This window comes from Oryx dammah, unplaced genomic scaffold (genome assembly GCF_014754425.2).
Source record: "Oryx dammah isolate SB20612 unplaced genomic scaffold, SCBI_Odam_1.1 HiC_scaffold_28, whole genome shotgun sequence".
Taxonomy (NCBI): domain Eukaryota; kingdom Metazoa; phylum Chordata; class Mammalia; order Artiodactyla; family Bovidae; genus Oryx; species Oryx dammah.
Window position 1 is genome coordinate 15,583,754 of NW_024070212.1, and position 21,436 is coordinate 15,605,189.

General features: G+C 49.4%; 1 protein-coding gene across 1 annotated transcript in view; it reads right to left on the reverse strand.

Annotated features, from left to right (window-relative positions):
- The window catches only part of IL6R (interleukin 6 receptor), a 53,934-nt gene extending 41,644 nt beyond the window's left edge, over positions 1 to 12,290 (reverse strand). The window contains exon 1 of the mRNA XM_040230441.1: positions 12,161 to 12,290. Coding sequence (XP_040086375.1) covers positions 12,161 to 12,245 — 85 coding nt within the window. The 5' untranslated portion in view covers positions 12,246 to 12,290. The remainder of the gene's footprint in view (positions 1 to 12,160) is intronic.
- Between the last annotated feature and the right edge of the window lie 9,146 nt (positions 12,291 to 21,436).

The window sequence follows — 21,436 nt, forward strand, 5'->3', positions numbered from 1 at the left end:
AAGCCGTGGAGCCGCTGCCAGTGCCACCGCCGCCGACACAATTTAGCTCACTCCTGCTAATCCCACCGCCCCGGTTTCTGAGCAGGGACAGTTCTCCCAGCTGTCAGCCAGCCAGCTGGCAGCATAGAACGGCCTCCAGCCTCTGGGGCTTCAGGGACACAGGATTTCAGAAGGGGTCACAGAGGAACCATGGGGACCCTGTTAGCAGGCAAGACCCTGATCTGGAAGGAGGTGCCTGCTGAGAAGTCTCCAGGAGGAAAAAAACCATGGGCACCTAATGTCCAAAGAGAAACGGAAGGAGGATCTGGTCCCACGGGGCCTAGAACAAGTCCCCGATGTGCTGTATCCCCTGTGCCTGCACCCCCCACCCCCTCCCAGTTACGGACTGAAACCCATGTCCTGACTTCCCGAGTAATAATAACTGTAACACTCAGCACCACCTACAGCGCTTAGCACGTGCCAAGCTGCCAGGCGCTTTACCTAAGAGCCCTCCCCTCCTAACATACCTTGCTGAGGAGAAGGCTGGTCCCTACTTCCGTGGAAGTTCAGAGAAGTTGAGGAACTGACCCGAATGCACACAACTAGCGAGGGAGGGAGTCTGCAATTGGTTCCAGGTGGGTCTGACCGCAGTCACCCCACCCCCACTCCCTGGGGGTCCAGGGGCCTCCCTGTGCTCCAGCCCTGCCCCTCTTCTCTGGGCTGCCCACCACCCTGCATCTCCCCTTCCCAATTTCTCCTCCTCTCTGCCTTCCCCAGGTGTTTCTGACCATCACCGAGGTTCCAGGAAGACAGCCCTGGGGTTGAGCCCTGGGGTTGAGAGGTCTTGGGGGGAGGGTGGTTGGGAGGGGAGTGAGCCTGCCCCCACACAGCCCTGCCACATTAGTAGCCCCTGGGGGGTCTCTCACTGGAAGCCAGGGCCCAAGCAGCAGCACGCCTGTGACGATTTATAGTTTAAAAGTATCCCCCAGACCCCTAATCTCACGCTCTTACCAGATTACCCACTGACTTTCTAAAACTCCCCAGAATGCCCTCCCCTGCCACGTAGGGCCATGTGGTCCCAGCCACCCCTTTCCCACAGACCCCTCCTCAGATTGCTGACTCCTGCCCTCCTCCCCCTCTAATGTGTTTGTACTTCTGTACCTGCCTGTATTTGTCTTGTATTTGGCAGAGTCAGTATTTACCTTGGCCCGGTCTTGCCCTCTATCCGCACCACGGACCCTACATCTACTGATTGGAGAGGGAGCCTGGGAGGCTCCTCTGGACCATAAGAAGGTAACGATGGCTGCTGACTCAGAGACCAGCGCGTGTGACCAGCTCCGCAGGAGAAAAACATTCAATTCTCCCCTGGCAGCATCACAAACAACAAGCTGGCCCCAGGCCCAGAAGGCCTGACCTGGGTCACTTCTCAGAGATTATAAGCTAATTAGAGGAAAAGATATCAAAGGAGAGCAAACAATCTAACTTTCCTCCCCCACCAAACCCCAAGAAGCAGATTGAAAAAAGAATAAAGGCAAGACTCAGTAAGCCATGAAGAAGGGCACGTGGCTGCAGGTGGACTTGGGTCCAGAAAGGGGCTGGGCTGGGGCTACAGCCACAGAGGGGTTGCTGAGCAGAGGGTCACCCTTCTAGGGCTGTAAAGACCATTAAAGGTGATTTAGTCAACCTGCCCATTTTTATAGATGAGGGCAACCAGGGCCCAGAAGTCACACAGCCAGTGTGTGGTGTAGCCAGAACTGGAAGCCTGGCTCATTATTGCCCCACGTCCTTCCCAGGAGTACAGCAGCAAGGGTCCTGTCATCTTGCCTCTGAACTTGGCCTGGGAGTCTAATCAGGAGCCTTTTTATTAAGTGTTTGTTGAAGCAGAGGGTGGATGGGGTGCAGCACACACCTGATACCTATTCCCCCACCCCCATCCCAGGCCACGTCCATCACCACCCCTCCCACCACCTGCCCCAGCTTCCACTCCTCCACCCCTTTAGATATGAGGAAGCAAAGCTAAAGATTTGAGAAGTCACCAAGTGGAGGTGTGGTAGGGAGTGACTAGAAGGGACACAGGAGGGCCTGCTGGGGCTGGCCATACAGCTGGCTGGTGGTTATGTGGCTATGCTCAATTTGTGCAAATTCACTGGACTGTTAGACTTATGCTGGGTACACTTTTCTGCATGCATCTATACTGTGGTACTCATTTTATAAAGCCCCAAAGTCCTCCTGCCATTCTTCCCCTCACCCCCACTGCCGTGAGCAGACACACACACAAGCACACTCTGGTCCATGGTGACATGAAGCAAGCCGCTAGAATGGAAGAACAGGCACGTCTACCCTTAGTGAAACTGTGAAACCCAGATTCCAGCTTTTCTGCCCCCAGCCTGTTCCTCTCACAAATAAACCTCACCAGGCCCACCAGGTTTTGAGCTAGGGAGACTCAGCATTATAAATATGTCAATGCTCCCTAAGTTATCTCTAAATTTTACTTGATCCTAATAACCAACAGGACTTTTTTTTTTTTTTTTCTTGGAACTAGGGAAGCTGATTCTAGAGTTCAAACTGAAAAGCAAACAAGCAAAGATAGCCTGGACAATTTTGAAAAAGCAGAGAACTAAGAGAAGGATTAGCCCTACAAAACTCTAAAGCATATTATAAAGCTATAGTGATGAGAACAGCGTGGCACAGGCGCTTGAGCAGATGGACAAAACTACAGAGACGAGAAAGTTCAGAAATAACAGGAACCACAAAGAGCTTAGCCTGCATTACTGAACTGTGCCCTTAAAATGGCTCAGATGTTAAATGTTACGCAATGTGTATCTACCACAATTATTTTAAAATAGCTTAATTTGAGTGTTGGCTATATACAGGTGCTATTCTAAGTATGCACATGGATGACCTACTTTGATCTTCTCAACAGCCTATCTTACAGGAGGCTGGTTACATAACTAATTCGGAGTCAGCCTAGACACAAACCCAGGCGATTAGGCCTCAGAATTTTTGAAATACTCAGTCTCCATCAGGCAGTATAAACCCAAGAATATACAGTAATTTGGTAGATTTTAAAGGTGACTTTTTAAAATCAATGAGGGAAAGATGGATTATTCAACAAACTACAAAAAAGGACATCAGGTAACAACCAGGAGTCAAAAAGTTAGAGCCATACCTCACTACATGATAAATTTAAATGGATCAAACATTTAAATATTAAAATTATTAAAAGTACCAGAAAAAAAAGAATCTTTTTTTTACACACCGCCCCCCCAAAAGAATCTTTTAAAACAGTTTTGGCATAGGGAAGATCTTATTAAGCATGATACAACATTTAAAAGTCATAAAATAAATTGATAAACTCAACTACAATTTTTTTAAAATATGCATGGCAAAAACTAACCCCCACCAAAAAGTCAAAAGACAAATGACAAACTAGAGAAAAGTCTTCAAAACTCATATCATAGAGGACTAAATTCTTTAATATATTAAGAGCTCCTGTAAACAAGAAAAAGACCAACAACCCAATTCTTTTTTTTAATGAGCAATGAATATGAACAGGAAGCTCATAGAAACAGGCTATGCAAATATCTCTTAAATAAGCAAGAACCTGTATAACCGCACTCAGATAAGATAAATGAAAATTAATTCCACATAGACACCATCTCAGGTTGATTACAAGTTTTCATCAGAGGTGTGGAGACAGGCATTCTCTCATTGCTACTGGGAGTATGAATTGGTGAAGCTCCCACTCTCACTCAAAAGCACAAACACACATGGCCTTCAACCCACAGATTCACCTTCGAGGAATTTATGCTCCCCGTGTGCCTTCACTTAGGCAACACAGTGGACATGCAAACCTACTCCGGGAAGCACTATCCGTAATGGCTAAGCCAGGAAACAAGCCCAGAGACGATGTCCATCAAAAGGAAACTGGCTAAAGAAATTCAGTGTGTCCATATAATGAAATACAAACAAAAATTAAAGAGGAAGCTCTTTAGGGACTCCCCTAGTAGTCCAGTGGCTAAGACTCCGTGCTCCCAACACAGGGGGCCTGGGTTTGATCCCTAGTGAGGTGACTACATCCCATATGCGGCAGATAATCCATTCTGCAACTAGAGATTCCTCATACCACAAGGAAGATCAAAGATCCTGTGTGCCATAACTAAAGATCTGGTGCAGCCAAATAAATAAATAAAAATAAATTTTTAAAAAATATTAAAATAAAGAGGAAGTTCTTTATTTATAAAAATAAATGAACTTTTTCCTAGTCCATTGTCTAAAGTAGTTAAGAGGATTCAGACACACCCAAGTTCCAACCCTTGGATAGCCACTTACTACTTGTGTGACCTTGGGCTAGTTTCTCAACCTCCTTAGGCCTCACTTTTCCCATCCCAAAAATGGAAATAATAATGATGTGTGTGTATCTGTTAGTCACTCAGTCGCATCTGATTCTTTGCGACCCGATGGACTGTAGCCTGCCAAGCTCCTCTGTCCATGGAATTCTCCAGGTAGGAATACTGGAGAGGGTAGCCATTCCCTTCTCCAAGGGATCTTCCCTACCCAGACACCAAACCCAGTCTCCTGCATTGCAAGCAGATTCTTTATTGTCTGAGCCACTAGAGAAGCCCAATAATAATTATTTCTAAAGGTTGTTGTGAGAGTTGTATTAGATAACTGTTAAAACTTAGCACTATTCTCAGAACATACCTAATCTCTCAAAAAACATGAACAATTATAATTATTATTCCCACTGCAATGGTGGGTCTTTCCCCTTTTCTATGAGAAAGTCTTCATACTACAGCCTCTCCCATCAAAATAGGCTCTTCAGATCAGTAACAGCAATCAAGCACCTGATTTTGTTTGTTTCAGCCTCAAGAAGTGTTGCTCTATCTGTCTGAGCTTAGAGTGACTTGGCTTAAGGTTGGCTGATTTAGTAAGTGGGCAGTCTAGAGACAGGCCTGAACTGTCTGCCCCCTGAGATGTTTTCTCTCTCTCTGCTCTCCCAGCTGCCTTGCTTAGAGATACAGAAAGCTCATTTGCAGGGATATGGGGTTATAAAACATTTCCCTGACCCAAAGTGGTATGAATGTATACCAGGGAGGAGGGGGTTATAGTGCAACGGCTTAAACATACACAGGGCCTTAAGTGTTCTTCTTAAAAGCACTGATGAAGGACACTGCTGGGGCGAAATCAGAGCTGTCTCTGCCACATCAGTGTGTATGGAGTTGGTAAGTCTCTGAGAATATTGAGAAAAGAAACGATGCCCTTGATGTCTCCGAGCTTTGAGAAGGGTGGGAGCTGTGGGCGACCCGCGATCCGGTGGAAAGAGCAAGGTTCAGCGCAGTCTGTCATTTCCTTGCTGTGCCATCTTGAGTGAGTTTCTTAACCTCTCTGAGCCTCAGTTTCCTTTCGCCTACTCAAGGACACTGCCTCAGCAATTCTCTGTCTATGTTTGGTCTCTACTAGATTATTTTCATCAGCATACAAACAGGATGAGATTTCAGTCATCTTTTTAAAAATTCTTTTCATGACCCCACGTCTCCAGCCAACGAACACTCCATTTCTTTCCTCCTCTTTACAGGTAAAATCCTCAGGAGAGTGGCCTCCACTTGGCTCCTGTTTCTCTCCTCCTGTTCTCCTTCTAGTCCACTCCCGTCCGCCTTAGGCCTCCACCACTTTGCCCAAATGCCTCACATCAAGGCAAGGTCACCAAGGGCCTGAGGGTGGCTACGTCCCCTGGTCAGGCTGTCTTCTTGCTCTCTCAGCGTCCGACACCACTAAACTGTTCCCAGCTCTTGACGCTCTGTCCTCGCTGCGTTTTCAGGACAACTCTCCTGGTTCCCCTCCTGCTTCCCTGGCCTCATCGTCTGTCTCCTCCTCCCTCTTCCAGGCCAGAGTGGCCCAGGGCTCAGCCCAGGACCTCTTCGCTTCTCCATCTACATTCTCACCCTCTGTGATCTCAGCCATGCTCAAGACTTGACATAACCTCTGTCGTCAGCCAATTCCCAAATTCATACCTCAAACTCAGTCTGCGTCCCCAAACTCTGGACTCATACCCAGCTCCTCAGCATCTTCTCTCCATTGTCTAAAAGACAGTTCAGTTTCAACATGTCTAAAACCAACTTTCTGATCTCCTCCCCACCCCCCGACAAAACCCGCAGCCCGACAGCCCACCCTCTCTATGCCAGGCACCAAGACCCCTCTCACACACAGTTGCTGTGAAGAGTAAGTGAGATCATAGATGCAGAGAGCTGAGCACAGTTCGGTGTACAGTCAGCATCCAGGATGGTGGCAGTTGCTGTTAACCACAGGGTAGAGAGGCAAGACTAGAGGAGGCAGGGAAGCTGGAGGGAAGCTGAACGAAGGCATTGGGAGACAGACTGGCTGGAAGTCAGGCCAAACTCAGGACCGTGCCAGAAAAGTCCCCGACTCTACCAGAGATTTTGGACCTTTTTGGATCTCAAGTGCACAAGAGAGTAAAGCACACAGATGACCCCAAAGAAACTCCCCAGGGCTTCACCAAACAGAGTCTGAGAGTTAAAAGCCTCTTTTTTTGCTATCTTACAACTCTGGTCCTCAAGGACTCTCTTCCAAAGACGTAACACCTCAGTGACAGTTAAGGACAGGACATCTAGAACCTCCCCGTCCACCTGGAGTCTAAAGAGCTGATGACCAAGGCTTGGCTTCCCCAGAGACAAACCCAAACTTCACCAGGGCAGGGGGCATCCAAGTGTCCCGACAGAGCCCTCTGCTCCAGAACTCGACAGGCCCTCAGGTAGGACCAGATTGTTAAAGAGGCAGGAATTTGCCTGCACAAGTTGGAAGTATAAAGAATCCCTCAATATTTTTTGATTTCCTCAGACTTTCATTCCAACATCATCTTCGTGGTGAGAACTTCCCCAGCTTCCCCTCAAAAAGATCAGTTCCACATCCTTCTTGATTTGTACACATGGTTCCTATCTCCATCCCCTGCTTTGTTTTTCCTCCTTGTGTGTGTGTCTGTGTCTGTGTGTGTCTGTGTGTGCGCGCACGCTTAGTTGCTCAGTGTGTCTGACCCTTTGCCACCCATGGATTGTGTGTGGCCCACCAGGCTCCTCTGTCCATGGGATTCTCCATGGAGGAGGAGTGGGTTGAATACTAGAGTGGGTTGCCATGCCCTCCTGCAGGGGATCTTTCTGACCAAGGAATCAAATCTGTGTTTCTCTTGCATTGCAGGCATATTCTTTACCATCTGAGCCACCAGGGAAGCCCTTTCCTCCTTAGCACTAGTATCATACTATATATTCAATTTACATCCCTAATAGAATGAAGCCCCAGTGAGCCCGGGAATTTTGTCTGTTTGGCTCACTGCTGTATCCACAGCTCTTAGAATAGTGCCTGGAACATCAGAGGAGCTCAAAATTTTTTTTCAGATGAATTCATTATTGGCTACATGTATTTAAGCACTCACTCTGTGTTAGAGATCTCATTATGTGCTCTGAGTAGTACCTTACTTAGCACATTTCATCTTCATAACCACCCTATGAGGTAGTATATTATTTCTATTTTCCAGATGAGGACAGCAAGTCTCTGAGATGGTAAAAATCCCTTGCTGAAGCTCACATTATTCTCCATGGCAGAGCTGGGCAGAGATCAGTCTGGCTCCAAAACCTTAACCATTAACTGTTCAAGATGAGCTGTGTTCATGTGGAAAGAAGGTCCAGAGAGGGATAAAAAGCAACAGAAAATCTCTGGAAGAAACTGCTTAGCACTCAAGACCAAGCACTGTCCAGTAGAACTTTCTGCAATTATCAAAATGCTCTGTACTTTTGCTGTCCAATATGGTAGCCAAGTGTGACCAGTGCAACGAAAGAACTACAGTTTAAATTTAATTTCATTCTAATTAATTCAAATTCAAGCAGCCCTACTTAGTAAGTGGCTACCATATCAGAGAGAACAAATGTAGATCTTTAAGCCTCACCTGGAAAAGCCCAGATTCAGTGATAGGAATGCTCTGGCTCACTGGGTGGGCTGGTAGCAGGCAAGGCTGGTGGGTTAGGAGAACCAGAGGGGAAGTGAAGCAACTGGACCAGCTTTGTGTAATCCTTCCAAACACCCTGTAAGGGGAGGATTTGTTAACCCAGTCCACAGGCCAAGACGCAGAGGGTCGGAGATGTGATGGGCAGCAAGGATCCACAGGCCTGCTGCCTCGGGATCTTGGTCCACCCCGCTCCCCCAACAACTTGGTCCTTGAGTAGCGGGCACCAAGCAGGACAGGACAGAGGGTTTCCTCAGTCCTGACCATTTTTAAACTCCTTTTAGGCAGTCTTTAGGTGGTGACTGTATAGTCCATGGGGTCATAAAGAGTCGGACATGACTGAGCAACTTTCACTTCATTACACTGAGTGGCTGATTCCAGGGCTTCACAGGATTCATAACCGTTTTCAGCAGTGAGTAAACAAGTGAAAACAAGTGAAAGTGTTCATTGCTCAGTTGTGTCCGACTTTTTGAGATCCCATGGACTGTAGTCCGCCAGACTCCTCTGTCCATGTGATTCTCCAGGCAAGAATACAGGATTGGTTAGCCATTCCCTTCTCCAGGGGATCTTCTCAACCCAGAATCAAATTTGGATCTCCTGCATTGCAGGCAGATTCTTTACCATCTGGGCCAGAGTCAACAAGAGGCGGGCTTCCCTGGTGGCTCTGCCAGTAAAGAATCCACCTGCAATGTGAGAGACACAGGTTTGATCCCTGGGTTGGGAAGATCCCCTGGACGAGGGCATGGCAACCCACTCCAGTATTCTTGCCTGGAGAATCCCCGTGGACCAGAGGAGCCTGGCAGGCTGCATGCAGTCCATGGGGTCGCAAAGAGCCAGACACAACTGAGCGACTAAGCGCGCACAGCACAACAGGAGGTAGAGCTAAAGCAGGAGGGATTTCCGGCAACTGGAAGCTAGAAGCGCGGAAGGCCTTCCTCCAGTTCTTCGTCGCACCGTTTAGCCAGCCATCCTCAAATTTGTTAATCACAAGTGGTATTTGTTGAAAAGGACATTTCCTGAGCCTTACTTCCAAATATTTCTCTTCAGTAAATCTGGGGCAGGGGCCAAGGATCAGCATTCTTGTCAAGTACCCACTCCCCACTCCGAGGGCACCCAGGCAGGTACACACAGACACACACACCAATTTATATTCAAATAGACCCAGAAAGAGCCTTTTGAGAAATATTGATTTAGGGTGGGACTAGGAACTAAAGAGCCTCTTGATGAAAGTGAAAGAGGAGAGTGAAAAAGTTGGCTTAAAACCCAACATACAGAAAACTAAGATCATGGCATCCGGTCCCATCACTTCATGGCAAATAGATGGGGTAACAATGGAAACAGTGACAGACTTTATTTTGGGGGGCTCCAAAATCACTGCAGATGAGGATGCAGCCATGAAATTAAAAGACGCTTGCTCCTTGGAAGAAAAGTTATGACCCACCTAGACAGCATATTAAAAAGTAGAGACATTACTTTGCCAACAAAGGTCTGTCTAGCCAAAGCTATGGTTTTTCCAGTAGTCATGTATGGATATGAGAGGTGGAGTATAAAGAAAGCTCAGTGCTGAAGAATTGATGCTTTTGAACTGTGGTGTTGGAGAAGACTCTTGAGAGTCCCTTGGACTGCAAGGAGATCCAACCGGTCCATCCTAAAGGAAATCAGTCCTGAATATTCATTGAAAGGACTGATGGTGAAGCTGAAACTCCAATACTTTGGCCACCTGATGCAAAGAACTGACTCACTGGAAAAGACCCTGATGCTGGGAAAGATTGAAGGCAGGAGAAGGGTTGGATGGTGTCACCAACTCGATGGAGATGAGTTTGAGTAAGCTCCGAGAGTTGGTGACGGACAGGGAAGCCTGGAGTGCTGCAGACCATGGGGTCACAAAGAGTCGGGCACGACTGAGTGGTTGAACTGAACTGACTGAGGAATGCAGGTAGGCACTGGAACTGAAAGAGGCTGCCCTGAAGGGAAGTTTAGAGGTTAAGATAGGACTTTGAGATTTCAAGGTGTAGGTGTTTGTTTTGTGCACCGTCTTGCAATACAGAAGGCGAGAGGAACCTCAGTCACAGATGTCCAGGCCTTCCACACCTGACACCTACGTCCCAGCTAGTCCAGGCCCCTAGACAGCAGTTCACTTGCGCAGCCCTGCCAGCTCTCGGATGTGTGGGCAGCGGCTGATCCCAAGGAAAACATGCCTCCTGGCTATAAGGGCCCACAGCCAGGAGAGCCAGCGGATTTCCCCTCTAAACCAACTCCAGCCTCTGCTACTCAGCTCGGCCCCTCACTTCTCCAAAGCAAGATATCTCACAGTCATTTGCTCCATGCTTCCTGTACAATGTCTTTATTTTTGCTCTCAAGTTTGTGGGTTGAGTTCTGTGTGGGTGTGGGAGGGGAGCTGGGTATTTTCTACCTCTCTGCATGTTCCTTCTGAACTGGGAGGGCTTTCACTTCCTCCCCAAACTCTCAGTTCTGCCTTTTTCACAAGGCTGTCCAGGCCTTGAGACCACCTCGCCCAACCAACCTGAGCACCAGGAAAACGGAGAACTGACTGCAACCGCCCTTGCAGTGCTTTATAGCCACTTAGGAGAAAAAGGAAGCAACAGCTACAGCAGTAACCTCCCTGGGGCAGGTGCCCTGGGGGGTGGTGTGAGTAGCAACAGAGGCAGGCAGGGAAGGCTTGCTCCCTGCTGGGTGCCCCAGGCCTCAACCCTGCCTTGCCTCTCTCTGATAGAGCACTGGGCAAACCCAGGCCTCCCCTTCCCTTGGCCTCCTCTGACCAGCACTTGGTCAGCCAGGGGTGATGGCCAAGTTGTCCTCGAGACACCCCCAGCTCTGCTTGCCGGGCTAGTTCTCCATTTGGAGGTCTTGGGGATCTACCACATCGGAGCACAGCGCCTCCACCAAGCCGGCCTGAAAACTTCCCGACCCAACCTCTCTAAATGCTGGCCTCCTCTCTGGAACAAAGAATCACTCAGATCGAGCAGAGAATGTGTGTAAAGCACAGGAGGCCTTCCACAGCCCCTGTTACCGGTTGGGGTTATAAACATGTGCTGTGAAAAGGAATCCCTTTTCTTTCCTCCTTGAAGCACAAAGATCACAACCATTCAGAAGGCAAAAGGAGCTGCAGGCACACCAGCCCCTGGTTCTCTCCAGCAGGGAAGAATGATTGAAGGTGTTCACCCAGGGAAGGGGCACAGTGCGATCTAGCAGTGAAAGCCAGAGTCACCGGCCCCCAGCCATCTATTCCCAGAAGCCTGCCGGCTGCCCCCTTGGTTTTCCACTGTGGCCTCAAAGAAGCCTTCAGACCCTAAAATAGACCTCTGGAGAAAGGGTCCTCCAGAAGAGAGCCTTAGACGCGCTGCAGGGCATGCCGCCAGAGGCCAGAGGACTCAGCCAGCGGCATGTTACAGTCCACAGGAGCAACAAGTGCCCTGTGCCCTCTGCCTCACCCCTCCTTCTCTCGTCTGAAAGTGGAGTCCAGTGTGTGCCAGTCTCGAGACGTCTCAGTCCCCTGGCCAAACCTCCTACTTGGCTTAAATTCCCAGATCTGAGGCACAGGGCTTGCTAGAGCCGGTGTCTGCCTAAGCAAGTGCAGGCAGCGAACGGCAGGAAGGTCCGTGATTCAGCGCCCATGATGTCACTCCCTTCACGGTCAGGGCACTGTCATCCACCCGGGCTCCGAGGGGAGAACCAGGCGGGATGCCTTCTCCAAAAGCTGAGGGGCAAAGGCGGCGCTGGCATAAAGGACGCCCGGGGCAGGAATTCCACTCCGCTAGGGCATCTCCTTTTAAAGTAACCCAGGACGCAGTTGTGTAAGGACTCCTGGGGGCACTGGGAAGGAGACCCGAGGATCGGGTTGCTGAGAATACACCACGTCCTGTACGAGGATCGCAGAGAGCTTACCGGAGGCAGAGAAGTCACGGGGAGAGCGCGCCGGGCCGAAGCGGCAGGACGCAGCAAGGGGGCGCGCGAGCGAGCGCCCGCGGGGGGACAGCTCGGGGAGCCCGGGGCCGCACCTTGTGCCGCGGGGACCCCAGCTGGCCCGGGACAGGGGGAGCCGTCACCGCCCCCTGCCTCCCTCCGCCGCCCAGCGTCTACCGCAGCCACCTCGGTTCCCCCACCCGCCAGCTGCCCCAGCCCTCCGGAAGCGCCCGAAGCCCTTACCCAGCGCGGGGCAGCCCTCCAAGGCCAGCGCCGTCCCAGACGCGGCGAGGAGGGCGGTCAGCAGCGCGCAGCGGACGGCCAGCATGCTTCCTCCTCGGCTAATGCCCCATGTTCCCAGAGAGGCGGGCGGGCGGGCGGGCGGGCTGGCCGGGAGCCGACGGCTGGGGCGGGGCAGCGGGCGGGCGGGCGGGCGGAGGGCAGCCCCCATCCCCGAGGGGCCCGCGCTCCGCACGCACTGCGAGTCCCCGAGCCCTGCGCCGCTCTCGGCTCGGCTCCCTCTGGCCGAGCTCAGTGTCAGTGCGACTTCCCACTTGCACATGACTCAGAACCGCGGACGGTCCCGACAACGCAGGAAAACATTTGAGGAACTCGCCCTGGAGCTGTCTCTCGGCTGTCCCAGGGTGCTGTTACGAAAGTCGAGGAGGATGGCGCAACAGCCCCGCGCACCGGCCGAGCGGAGGGGGTGGCTTCCTGCCGCAGCGCCGCACCTGAACCCCGCGGAGGCGAGCTCGGCCGGCGACCCTCCCCCTACTTGTGTTGATCAGAGCAGGGGAATTAGACACCACTGGCTCGGTTTTGATTTTTGGTTTCGTGACCAGGATTACTCTGTGAAAGGAGCACCTGGAGAGCGCTGGAGGAGGCGATGTGCCTCTTACAGTTACAGTAAAGCAGGGCTTGGCAGCCCTTTCTGCCCCTCTGAACCACCTGGGCGCCCTTAAAACCATCAGTGTCTGGTTCCCACACCCAAAGATTCTGATTTAATGGATCTGGGCTGAGGCATCGGGAGACTCACTGCAGTAAAGGTACATTCTTTCCCCGTGCCTGTCTGTCCCCCGCAGTACTGGCAAGGAAGAGGTCTGGGCTTTGGAAGGGGATTGAGACCTGGGTTCCCATCCAGACCTCCACCTACTGTGTCTGTGACTGCAATTCCCTTGAGTTTCTGTTTCATCACCTGTCAGATATAAGTCTGTCAGGATAGTTATGAAGACACTGTGGTTGTGGTTGCGATCTATGCACCTGATGCAGGGTCCAGGCGGAAGGTGTCAAAACCTGCGCATCCGCCCTCCCATCTGACAGACAGAAACTGGTACTCAGCTTTTCAGAAGCAACCACAAACACCTCTTGAAAGAGCCCACCAAGGTTCCCCAAGGAGCCTGAAGCTGACGGGGTGGCCTCATGGCCGAGTTTGGAGGGAATGAAAAGTGCTGAAACAAGGTCTAAGCTGAGAAGTTTCTGGCAGGGCAACTGCTAATTAAAATGTGCTTTTCCACTGGGGCTTCCCTGGTGAGTCAGAAACTAACGCATCTGCCCACAATGTGGGAGACCTGGGTTCGATCCCTGGGTCGGGAAGATCCCTGGAGAAGGAAATGGCAACCCACTCCAGTATTCTTGCCTGGAGAATCCCATGGACAGAGGAGCCTGGTGGGCTACAGTTCACGGGGTCGCAAAGAGTCGGACACGACTGAGCTACTTCACTTTCACTTTCCATTTGGGCTTTAGGCAGATCCGAACCAGGATCCAGGTTCCTGGGATAACATTATGGGTGTGGCCCGATGGAAGCCCGGGTGGATGGGACCTGGACTGAAGAAACACAGCTTCTGAAACGTAGCGCTCAGACCCAGGGGCCTCTGTGTTCCTCTTTGGGAACCACCCATCAGCAGTGCCTGGAAGGACCAGACACGTGCCCTGACTGCCCCCCTGACCTGATAGAGGCTAGTTCAGAGGGCTTGCTTTGGCCCCACCCACGGGGGGGGGGGGGGGAAGCATGTTAGAAGCTAAATTTTTTTTACCACAAGCTCTCTCTCCTGATATTTACTTATTAAAAAAAAATACTTCTCTTTTTAAATTTATTTGATTGTGTCAAGTCTTGGTTGCAGCATGGGGATCCAGTTCCCTGACCAGGGATGAACCCCCCAGGCCCCCTGCATTGAGAATGCAGAGTCTTAGCCACTGGACCACCAGGGAAGTCCCCTCTCCTGATATTTAAAATAGGGTTGCAGGGAGCAGTTCCCACTATGGTTGCCCCCTTCCCCCCCTCTTTGTGGCAGACCTGAAAAAAAAATCAAAGGGGACTGAAACCAGAAGGCTTCAGAAAGCCCTCTGTGTTAAAGCTCAAGAATGGGTGTGTCAGACCCCACCTAGATCCTGCATCAAAGTGGGCTGCCCTGTCTAATTCACCAGCTGGAGCCTCGGTTCTGGGGTCGGATCAAGCTCCCATCTCAGTTCTGCCATTTGCTGACTGTGTGACCAAGGGCAAGCTACTTAATCTCTCAGAGCCTCCGTTTCCTGATTTGTATGATGAAAGCAACAATAAAATAAAGATCGGGCCTATCTCTATCTTCTCAGCCTCATTTTCTGCATCTCCAAGCTTGAATATAATTCTGTCTCTACAGTGTTCTATATGCTTTCTCATCTCCACACCTTTGTTCAAGCTGTACTTTCTGCCAGAAATTCCCCTGGAGAACTGAAATATCGCCTGCCATATCAGTAAACAAAGGATGTTACAGCCATCAAGAGTCACCCTGCCAACCGGATGATGAACGCTGAGGAAACTCAGGATGGAGACAAATGGGTTGTCCACTGCCAACTCCATACAACAGCCAGCTAGATGCAGCCACCCCTCAACTGGTACTCCCTGAGGAGCCTCAGGATGAGAAAGCACAGGATACTGGCCCGGGTAGTTGAGGCATATAACAAAGGAACGATTGCAGTGAGATCCGACTCTTATATCTTCCCTTAACTTGAGGTATCTGGTTTCTTTTAACAGTAATCTTTTGGTGTTCTGACTACCCAGTCTTTTGTTGCAAAAACGCCTGTATATACTGGTTTCCCTCTTGCTTCTTTGGAGCAGTCTCAGAGTTATGTGAGATGCTGTCTTGAAGTCCTAAGAATGTCCATCGAATAAAATACGACTCTCAACTTTTAGGTTGTGCTTTTTTTTTTAGTCAACACCCTCCTTTGTTCTACACCCTACTCACCCTTCAGATGTAGCTACTGAGCCCTCCTTCAAGTACTGCACCCTGCGTGCCTAGAGTCTTTGTTCCCCCACAAGAGAAGCCACCACAAGGCAGCAAAGTGTAGCCCCCACTTGCGCCAAGCACAACAACAAAGACCTAGCACAGCCCCCCAAAAAAGTTAAATTTAAAAAATAAAAAGACTTAGCTGGGATGTCTTCTCCAGGAAGGTGACTTCTTCCCTGGAATCCTATCATCCAGGAGGTCGGATTAGGTGGTTTGTCTCTGTGCTGTCTCAGAACTCCGTGCTGGCCTTCCCTGGTGGCTCAGTGGTAAAGAATCCACCTGCCAATGCAGGAGACTATCCCTGATCCAGAAGATCCCACATGCTGCAGAGCAACAAAGCCAGTGCATCTCAACAGTTGAGCCTGTGCTCTAGAGCCTGAGAACTGCAACTACCGAGCCCCTGTGCCCCACCCACCGAAGCCTGTGTGCCCTAGAGCCCATGCTCCTCCACACAAGAAGCCCCCCCATTGAGAAACCCACAGAGTAAAACCAGAGAAAAGCTCACACAGCAATGAAGGCCCAGCACAGCCATAAACAAATGAAATCAATCAAAAAAAACGACAGCAACGACAAAATAACTCCACCACCCCGTCTTTCCTGCCACACCTAAAACTCATCTCCATCCACACTGCTGAGCAGGGCATGGCATATGGAGGCCCTTTGTTGGGGAGATACGGCCTCCCCTGAAACACAGTTGAGCAAGCTCTCTGACCTCCATCAAGCCCCACCTGAACTCATTGTGGTGTTGGAGAAGACTCTTAAGAGTCCCTTAGACTGCAAGGAGATCCAACCAGTCCATCCGAAAGGAGATCAGTCCTGGGTATTCTTTGGAAGGACTGATGCTGAAGGTGAAACTCCAATACTTTGGCCACCTGGTGCGAAGAACTGACTTACTGGAAAAGACCCTGATGCTGGGAAAGATTGAGGGCAGGAGGAGAAGGGGACGACAGAGGATGAGATGGTTGGATAGCGTCACCGACTCAATGGACATGGGTTTGGGTGGACTCCAGGAACTGGTGATGGACAGGGAGGCCTGGCGTGCTGTAGTTCATGGGGTGGCAAAGAGTCAGACACGACTGAGTGACTGAACTGAACTGAACTGAACTCTGCACTAAATATAGGTTCAAAAATCATGGGCCAACGTTCCAGGCTTTATGATGAAAAATACTGATAAGAAAGAGAAGGGAACATACGTGCTTGGTTCAGCCTGACTTGCCTTCTCCCAGACCTGATTCCTGATAACCAGCACCCATGGGAGTCACCTGGTCTCAGGCCCAGCTTCTTGCCCCCAGGAAAAGGCGAAGACTCAGGCCTGCAAGGGACACATACTTGGCAAGAGCTCCAAGGTGAACTGAGGAGTGGGGACGGGGATAGCAAGTCACTGGAAATCAGAAGTGAGGACCAGACAGGGCTGACGGCTGTGGGTCCCGGGGTTGTTAGACACACTGCAGGCATCGTGCAGTAGAAGCACAGCAAGGACTTTAACCCGGGCTCCTCTCTTAGGGAACCGCGCTGCTTACAAAGTTCTTTCACAACTTGACCTCTTTTGAATTTCTTAACCCTGACAACTAGGTGATATACATTGTCCCCCAAATTCAGAAGAGTACCCTGAGGCTCAGAGAAGTGAGGTGACTTGTTCAGGACTGTGCAGCTGGTACCTGGCAGCTCTGAAGTCTGGCTCTTGACCCAGAACTCTCCCTGAAGGGAGGACGCAGTGGGCACAGGACCAAGGGCGCTGCAGCACATCCGTGGACCCCATCACGGTAGGCACTCGATGGTAGGTAGATTAGGAGGGAAGAGTAGGCGGACGGTCCCTGGCATTTGGTACACCCCGTTCCTTGGGCCTCCCAGACCCTCTCCCCCTACCCAGTGTGAGTCCCTGCAGTTACCCTGGTTCCCCTAGAGAGGGAAGCTCTGGACTGGCACCATTTTTTGTATACCCTGGTGGCTCAGACGGTAAAGAATCTGCCTCCAGGGCAGGAGACTCAGTTTTCATCCCTGGATTGGGAAGATCCTCTGGAGGAGGAAATGGCAATCCACTCCAGTATTCTTGCCTGGAGAATTCCATAGACAGAGGAGCCTGGCGGGTTACAGTCCATGGAGTTTCAAAGAGTTAGATGTAGCTGAGCGACTAACACTAGGATTCCATAGTTAATTTACAATGTTGTATTAGTTTCAGGTGTACAGCAAAGTGATTCAGTTACATATCTATATATATATTTTTCAGATTCTATCTCCTTATACAAAATATTGAGTGTAGTTCCCTGTGCTATACAGTAGGTCCTTTTATCAGACTTTTATCTTTTAAAAGACTTCTCCTTTTCATGTGAGTTTTATCAGACTGTTTCTCAAGAAGCAAGTCCTCTCTCACCTTTGACAGAAGAGATTAGGCCTCTGTGGAAAATTCTGAAATAGATGGGAATAACAGACCACCTAACCTGCCTCTTGAGAAATCTGTATGCAGGTCAGGAAGCAACAGTTAGAACTGGACATGGAACAACAGACTGGTTCCAAATAGGAAAAGGAGTACGTCAAGGCTGTATATTGTCACCCTGCTTATTTAACTTCTATGCAGAGTACATCATGAGAAACGCTGGACTGGAAGAAACATAAGCTGGAATCAAGATTGCCGGGAGAAATATCAATAACCTCAGATATGCAGATGACACCACCCTTATGGCAAAAAGTGAAGAGGAGCTAAAAAGCCTCTTGAAAGTGAAAGAGGAGAGCGAAAAAGTTGGCTTAAAGCTCAACATTCAGAAAACGAAGATCATGGCATCTGGTCCCATCACTTCATGGGAAATAGATGGGGAAACAGTGTCAGACTTTATTTTTTGGGGCTCCAGAATCACTGCAGATGGTGACTGCAGCCATGAAATTAAAAGACGCTTACTCCTTGGAAGAAAAGTTATGACCAACCTAGATAGTATATTCAAACGCAGAGACATTACTTTGCCAACAAAGGTCCGTCTAGTCAAGGCTATGGTTTTTCCTGTGGTCATGCATGGATGTGAGAGTTGGACTGTGAAGAAGGCTGAGCGCCGAAGAATTGATGCGTTTGAACTGTGGTGTTGGAGAAGACTCTTGAGAGTCCCTTGGACTGCAAGGAGATCCAACCAGTCCATTCTGAAGGAGATCAGCCCTGGGATTTCTTTGGAAGGAATGATGCTAAAGCTGAAACTCCAGTACTTTGGCCACCTCATGAGAAGAGTTGACTCATTGGAAAAGACTCTGATACTGGGAGGGATTGGGGGCAGGAGGAGAAGGGGACGACAGAGGATGAGATGGCTGGATGGCATCACTGACTCTACGGACGTGAGTCTGAGTGAACTCTGGGAGTTGGTGATGGACAGGGAGGCCTGGCGTGCTGCGATTCATGGGGTCGCAAAGAGTCGGACACGACTGAGCGACTGAACTGAACTGAACTGAACTGATACTTTGTCACAGGCAGACATCTGTTGGAGGCCCCATAGGATAAACTCACAGATTGTTTTGAATCCAAAAGGTACTTATTCATCATCTGTTCCTCCTCCCTGCAATGTCCTGAGGTAAAATGGTTTGCCAAAGGTGACACAAGCAGTGATCCCTGGTCAGGACCCCAGATATCTCAAGTCTTGAAACAATCTTTTTTTTTAATTTATTTTTTATTGAAGCATAATTGCTTTACAGAATTTTTTTTTTTTCTGTTAAACCTCAACATGAATCAGCCATAGGTATACATATATCAAGAAATGTTTTTTCTTTTTTGTCTTTTTAAAATCCTCACCCTGCCCCCATCCCATCAGGCTTGGGCTGATGTGTTAGGGTATTCTCAATGGAGAGAGTTAAAAACAATATCCTCTATTGTCTATTCACCTTCTGGGGCAATGATGATCCTAAGAAGGACAAGGGTGGAGAGTGGGGTTGGGCTGACCTGCAGACCCCTCCCCCGGCCTCTGGCCCTGCATTAACCAATAATTACCAGAAAGTGCTCTTTATTCCCTGAAACTTTCCACTCCCTTTCTTCTCAGCTGGGAGGTGGCCAGCCGAGGTTTAACATGGGGACCTCTCCCCATGTTAGCAGAACATGGTCTTAGACCAGCAGCAACCCCCACTCCAGGATCAAGCCCCAACCAGGGCCCAGCAGTCTTTTCCTGCCTGGATAGTCTCTACTTTCAGAGCAGAGGAATGCGAATCTCCAGCTCTAACAAAACAGTCCAGCTCTCTCTAGTCGCTATCACCATTTTTCATCACATCACCAGCTGAGTTTATGTTTAGAAAAGGAATTTTGTTTATTACTTTTGGCCATGCCACACAGCTTGTAGGATCTTAGTTCTCCAACAAGGGATTGAACCCAGGCCCTCAGCAGAGAATGCACAGAGTCCTAACCATTGGACCTCCAGGGAATTCCCAGGAATTTTTTTTTTTTCTTTTTTTGATAGTGCTGGGCCTTCATTGCTTCATTGCTTTTCCCTAGTTGCAGTGAGCTGGGACGACTCTCCAGTTACAATACGCAGGCTTCTCACTGTAGTGGCCTCTCCTGTTGCAAAACACAGGCTCTAGGGCTTGTGGGCCTCAGTAGTTGTGGCTCCCAGGCCCCAGAGCAGGCTCAATAGCTGTGGTTGGCATGTGGGACCTTCCCAGATCAGGGACGAACCCACGGCTCCTGCGGTGGCAGATGGATTCTTTACTACTGAGCCCCCAGGGAAGCCCCCAGGGATTTTTTTAAACTAAAGTATAGTAGATTTATAGTATTATATTACAGTAAGTCGCCTATATACGAACCTTCAAGTTTTGAACTTTCAAAGATTCGAACGTCCGTTCCCATGTCCAGTCACGTAAGTTAGTTCTCGTGTCTTGCAAACGTTATCACGAAAGTTCATCCTCTACAAGTGGTTGTGCTTTTGTGTACTTTCCTGCGCAATACTGTACAGGGTACCACAGTATGTTTATTTCAAGCCCAGGGGCTCCAGAAGCAAAAGGGTAGACAAATGAATCCAGTGAGGAACCGGAACCTGCGCCATCGCTATCACATGTGAGTGACCTTGCAGCTTGCCCTCTGTCTCCTATGGTTGACGACCCTTCAGCTCCACCATCTCCCACCTCCTCTCTCTCCTCCAGTCAGTAACTCCTTTGGCCTGTTCACTCGATGCCACCCCCTGTACGCTAGCTGTTGTACTGTATGTACTACTGTACTTTTCAAGGTCCTGTACTGTAGGATTAAAAATATTTCATTTTTCGTGTCTGTTTTTTAATGTATTACTTGTGTGAAAGGCTTCCCTGGTGGCTCAGACAGTAAAGACTCTGCTGCCATGCAGGAGACCCGAGTTCGAACCCTGGGTCAGAGGATCCCCTGGAGAAGGGGATGGCAACCCCCTCCAGGATTCTTAACTGGAGAGTCCCATGGGCAGAGGAGCCTGGTGGGCTACAGTCCATAGGTTGCAAAGAGTTGGACACAACTGAGTGACTAACACACATGTGTGTATGAAAAGTATTAGAAATCTATTATAGTATGTACTTTTTTCTTCCAAGGAGTGAGTCTTTTAATTTCATGGCTGCAGTCACCATCTGCAGTGATTTTGGAGCCCCCAAAAATAAAGTCTGACACTGTTTCTACTGTTTCCCCATCTATTTCCCATGAAGTGATGGGACCAGATGCCATGATCTTCGTTTTATGAATGTTGAGCTTTAAGCCAACTTTTTCACTCTCCTCTTTCACTTTCATCAAGAGGCTTTTGAGTTCCTCTTCACTTTCTGCCATAAGGGTGGTGTCATCTGCATATCTGAGGTTATTGATATTTCTCCCGGCAATCTTGATTCCAGCTTGTGCTTCTTCCAGTCCAGCGTTTCTCATGATGTACTCTGTATAGAAGTTAAATAAGCAGGGTGACAATATACAGCCTTGACGTACTCCTTTTCCTATTTGGAACCAGTCTGTTGTTTCATGTCCAGTTCTAACTGTTGCTTCCTGACCTGCCTACAGATTTCTCAAGAGGCAGGTCAGGTGGTCTGGTATTCCCATCTCTTTCAGAATTTTCCACAGTTTATTGTGATCCACACAAAGGATTTGGCATAGTCAATAAAGCAGAAATAGATGTTTTTCTGGAACTCTGTTGCTTTTTCCATGATCCAGTGGATGTTGGCAATTTGATCTCTGGTTCCTCTGCCTTTTCTAAAACCAGCTTGAACATCAGGGAGTTCATGGTTCACATATTGCTGAAGCCTGGCTTGGAGAATTTTGGGCATTACTTTACTAGCATGTGAGACGAGTGCAATT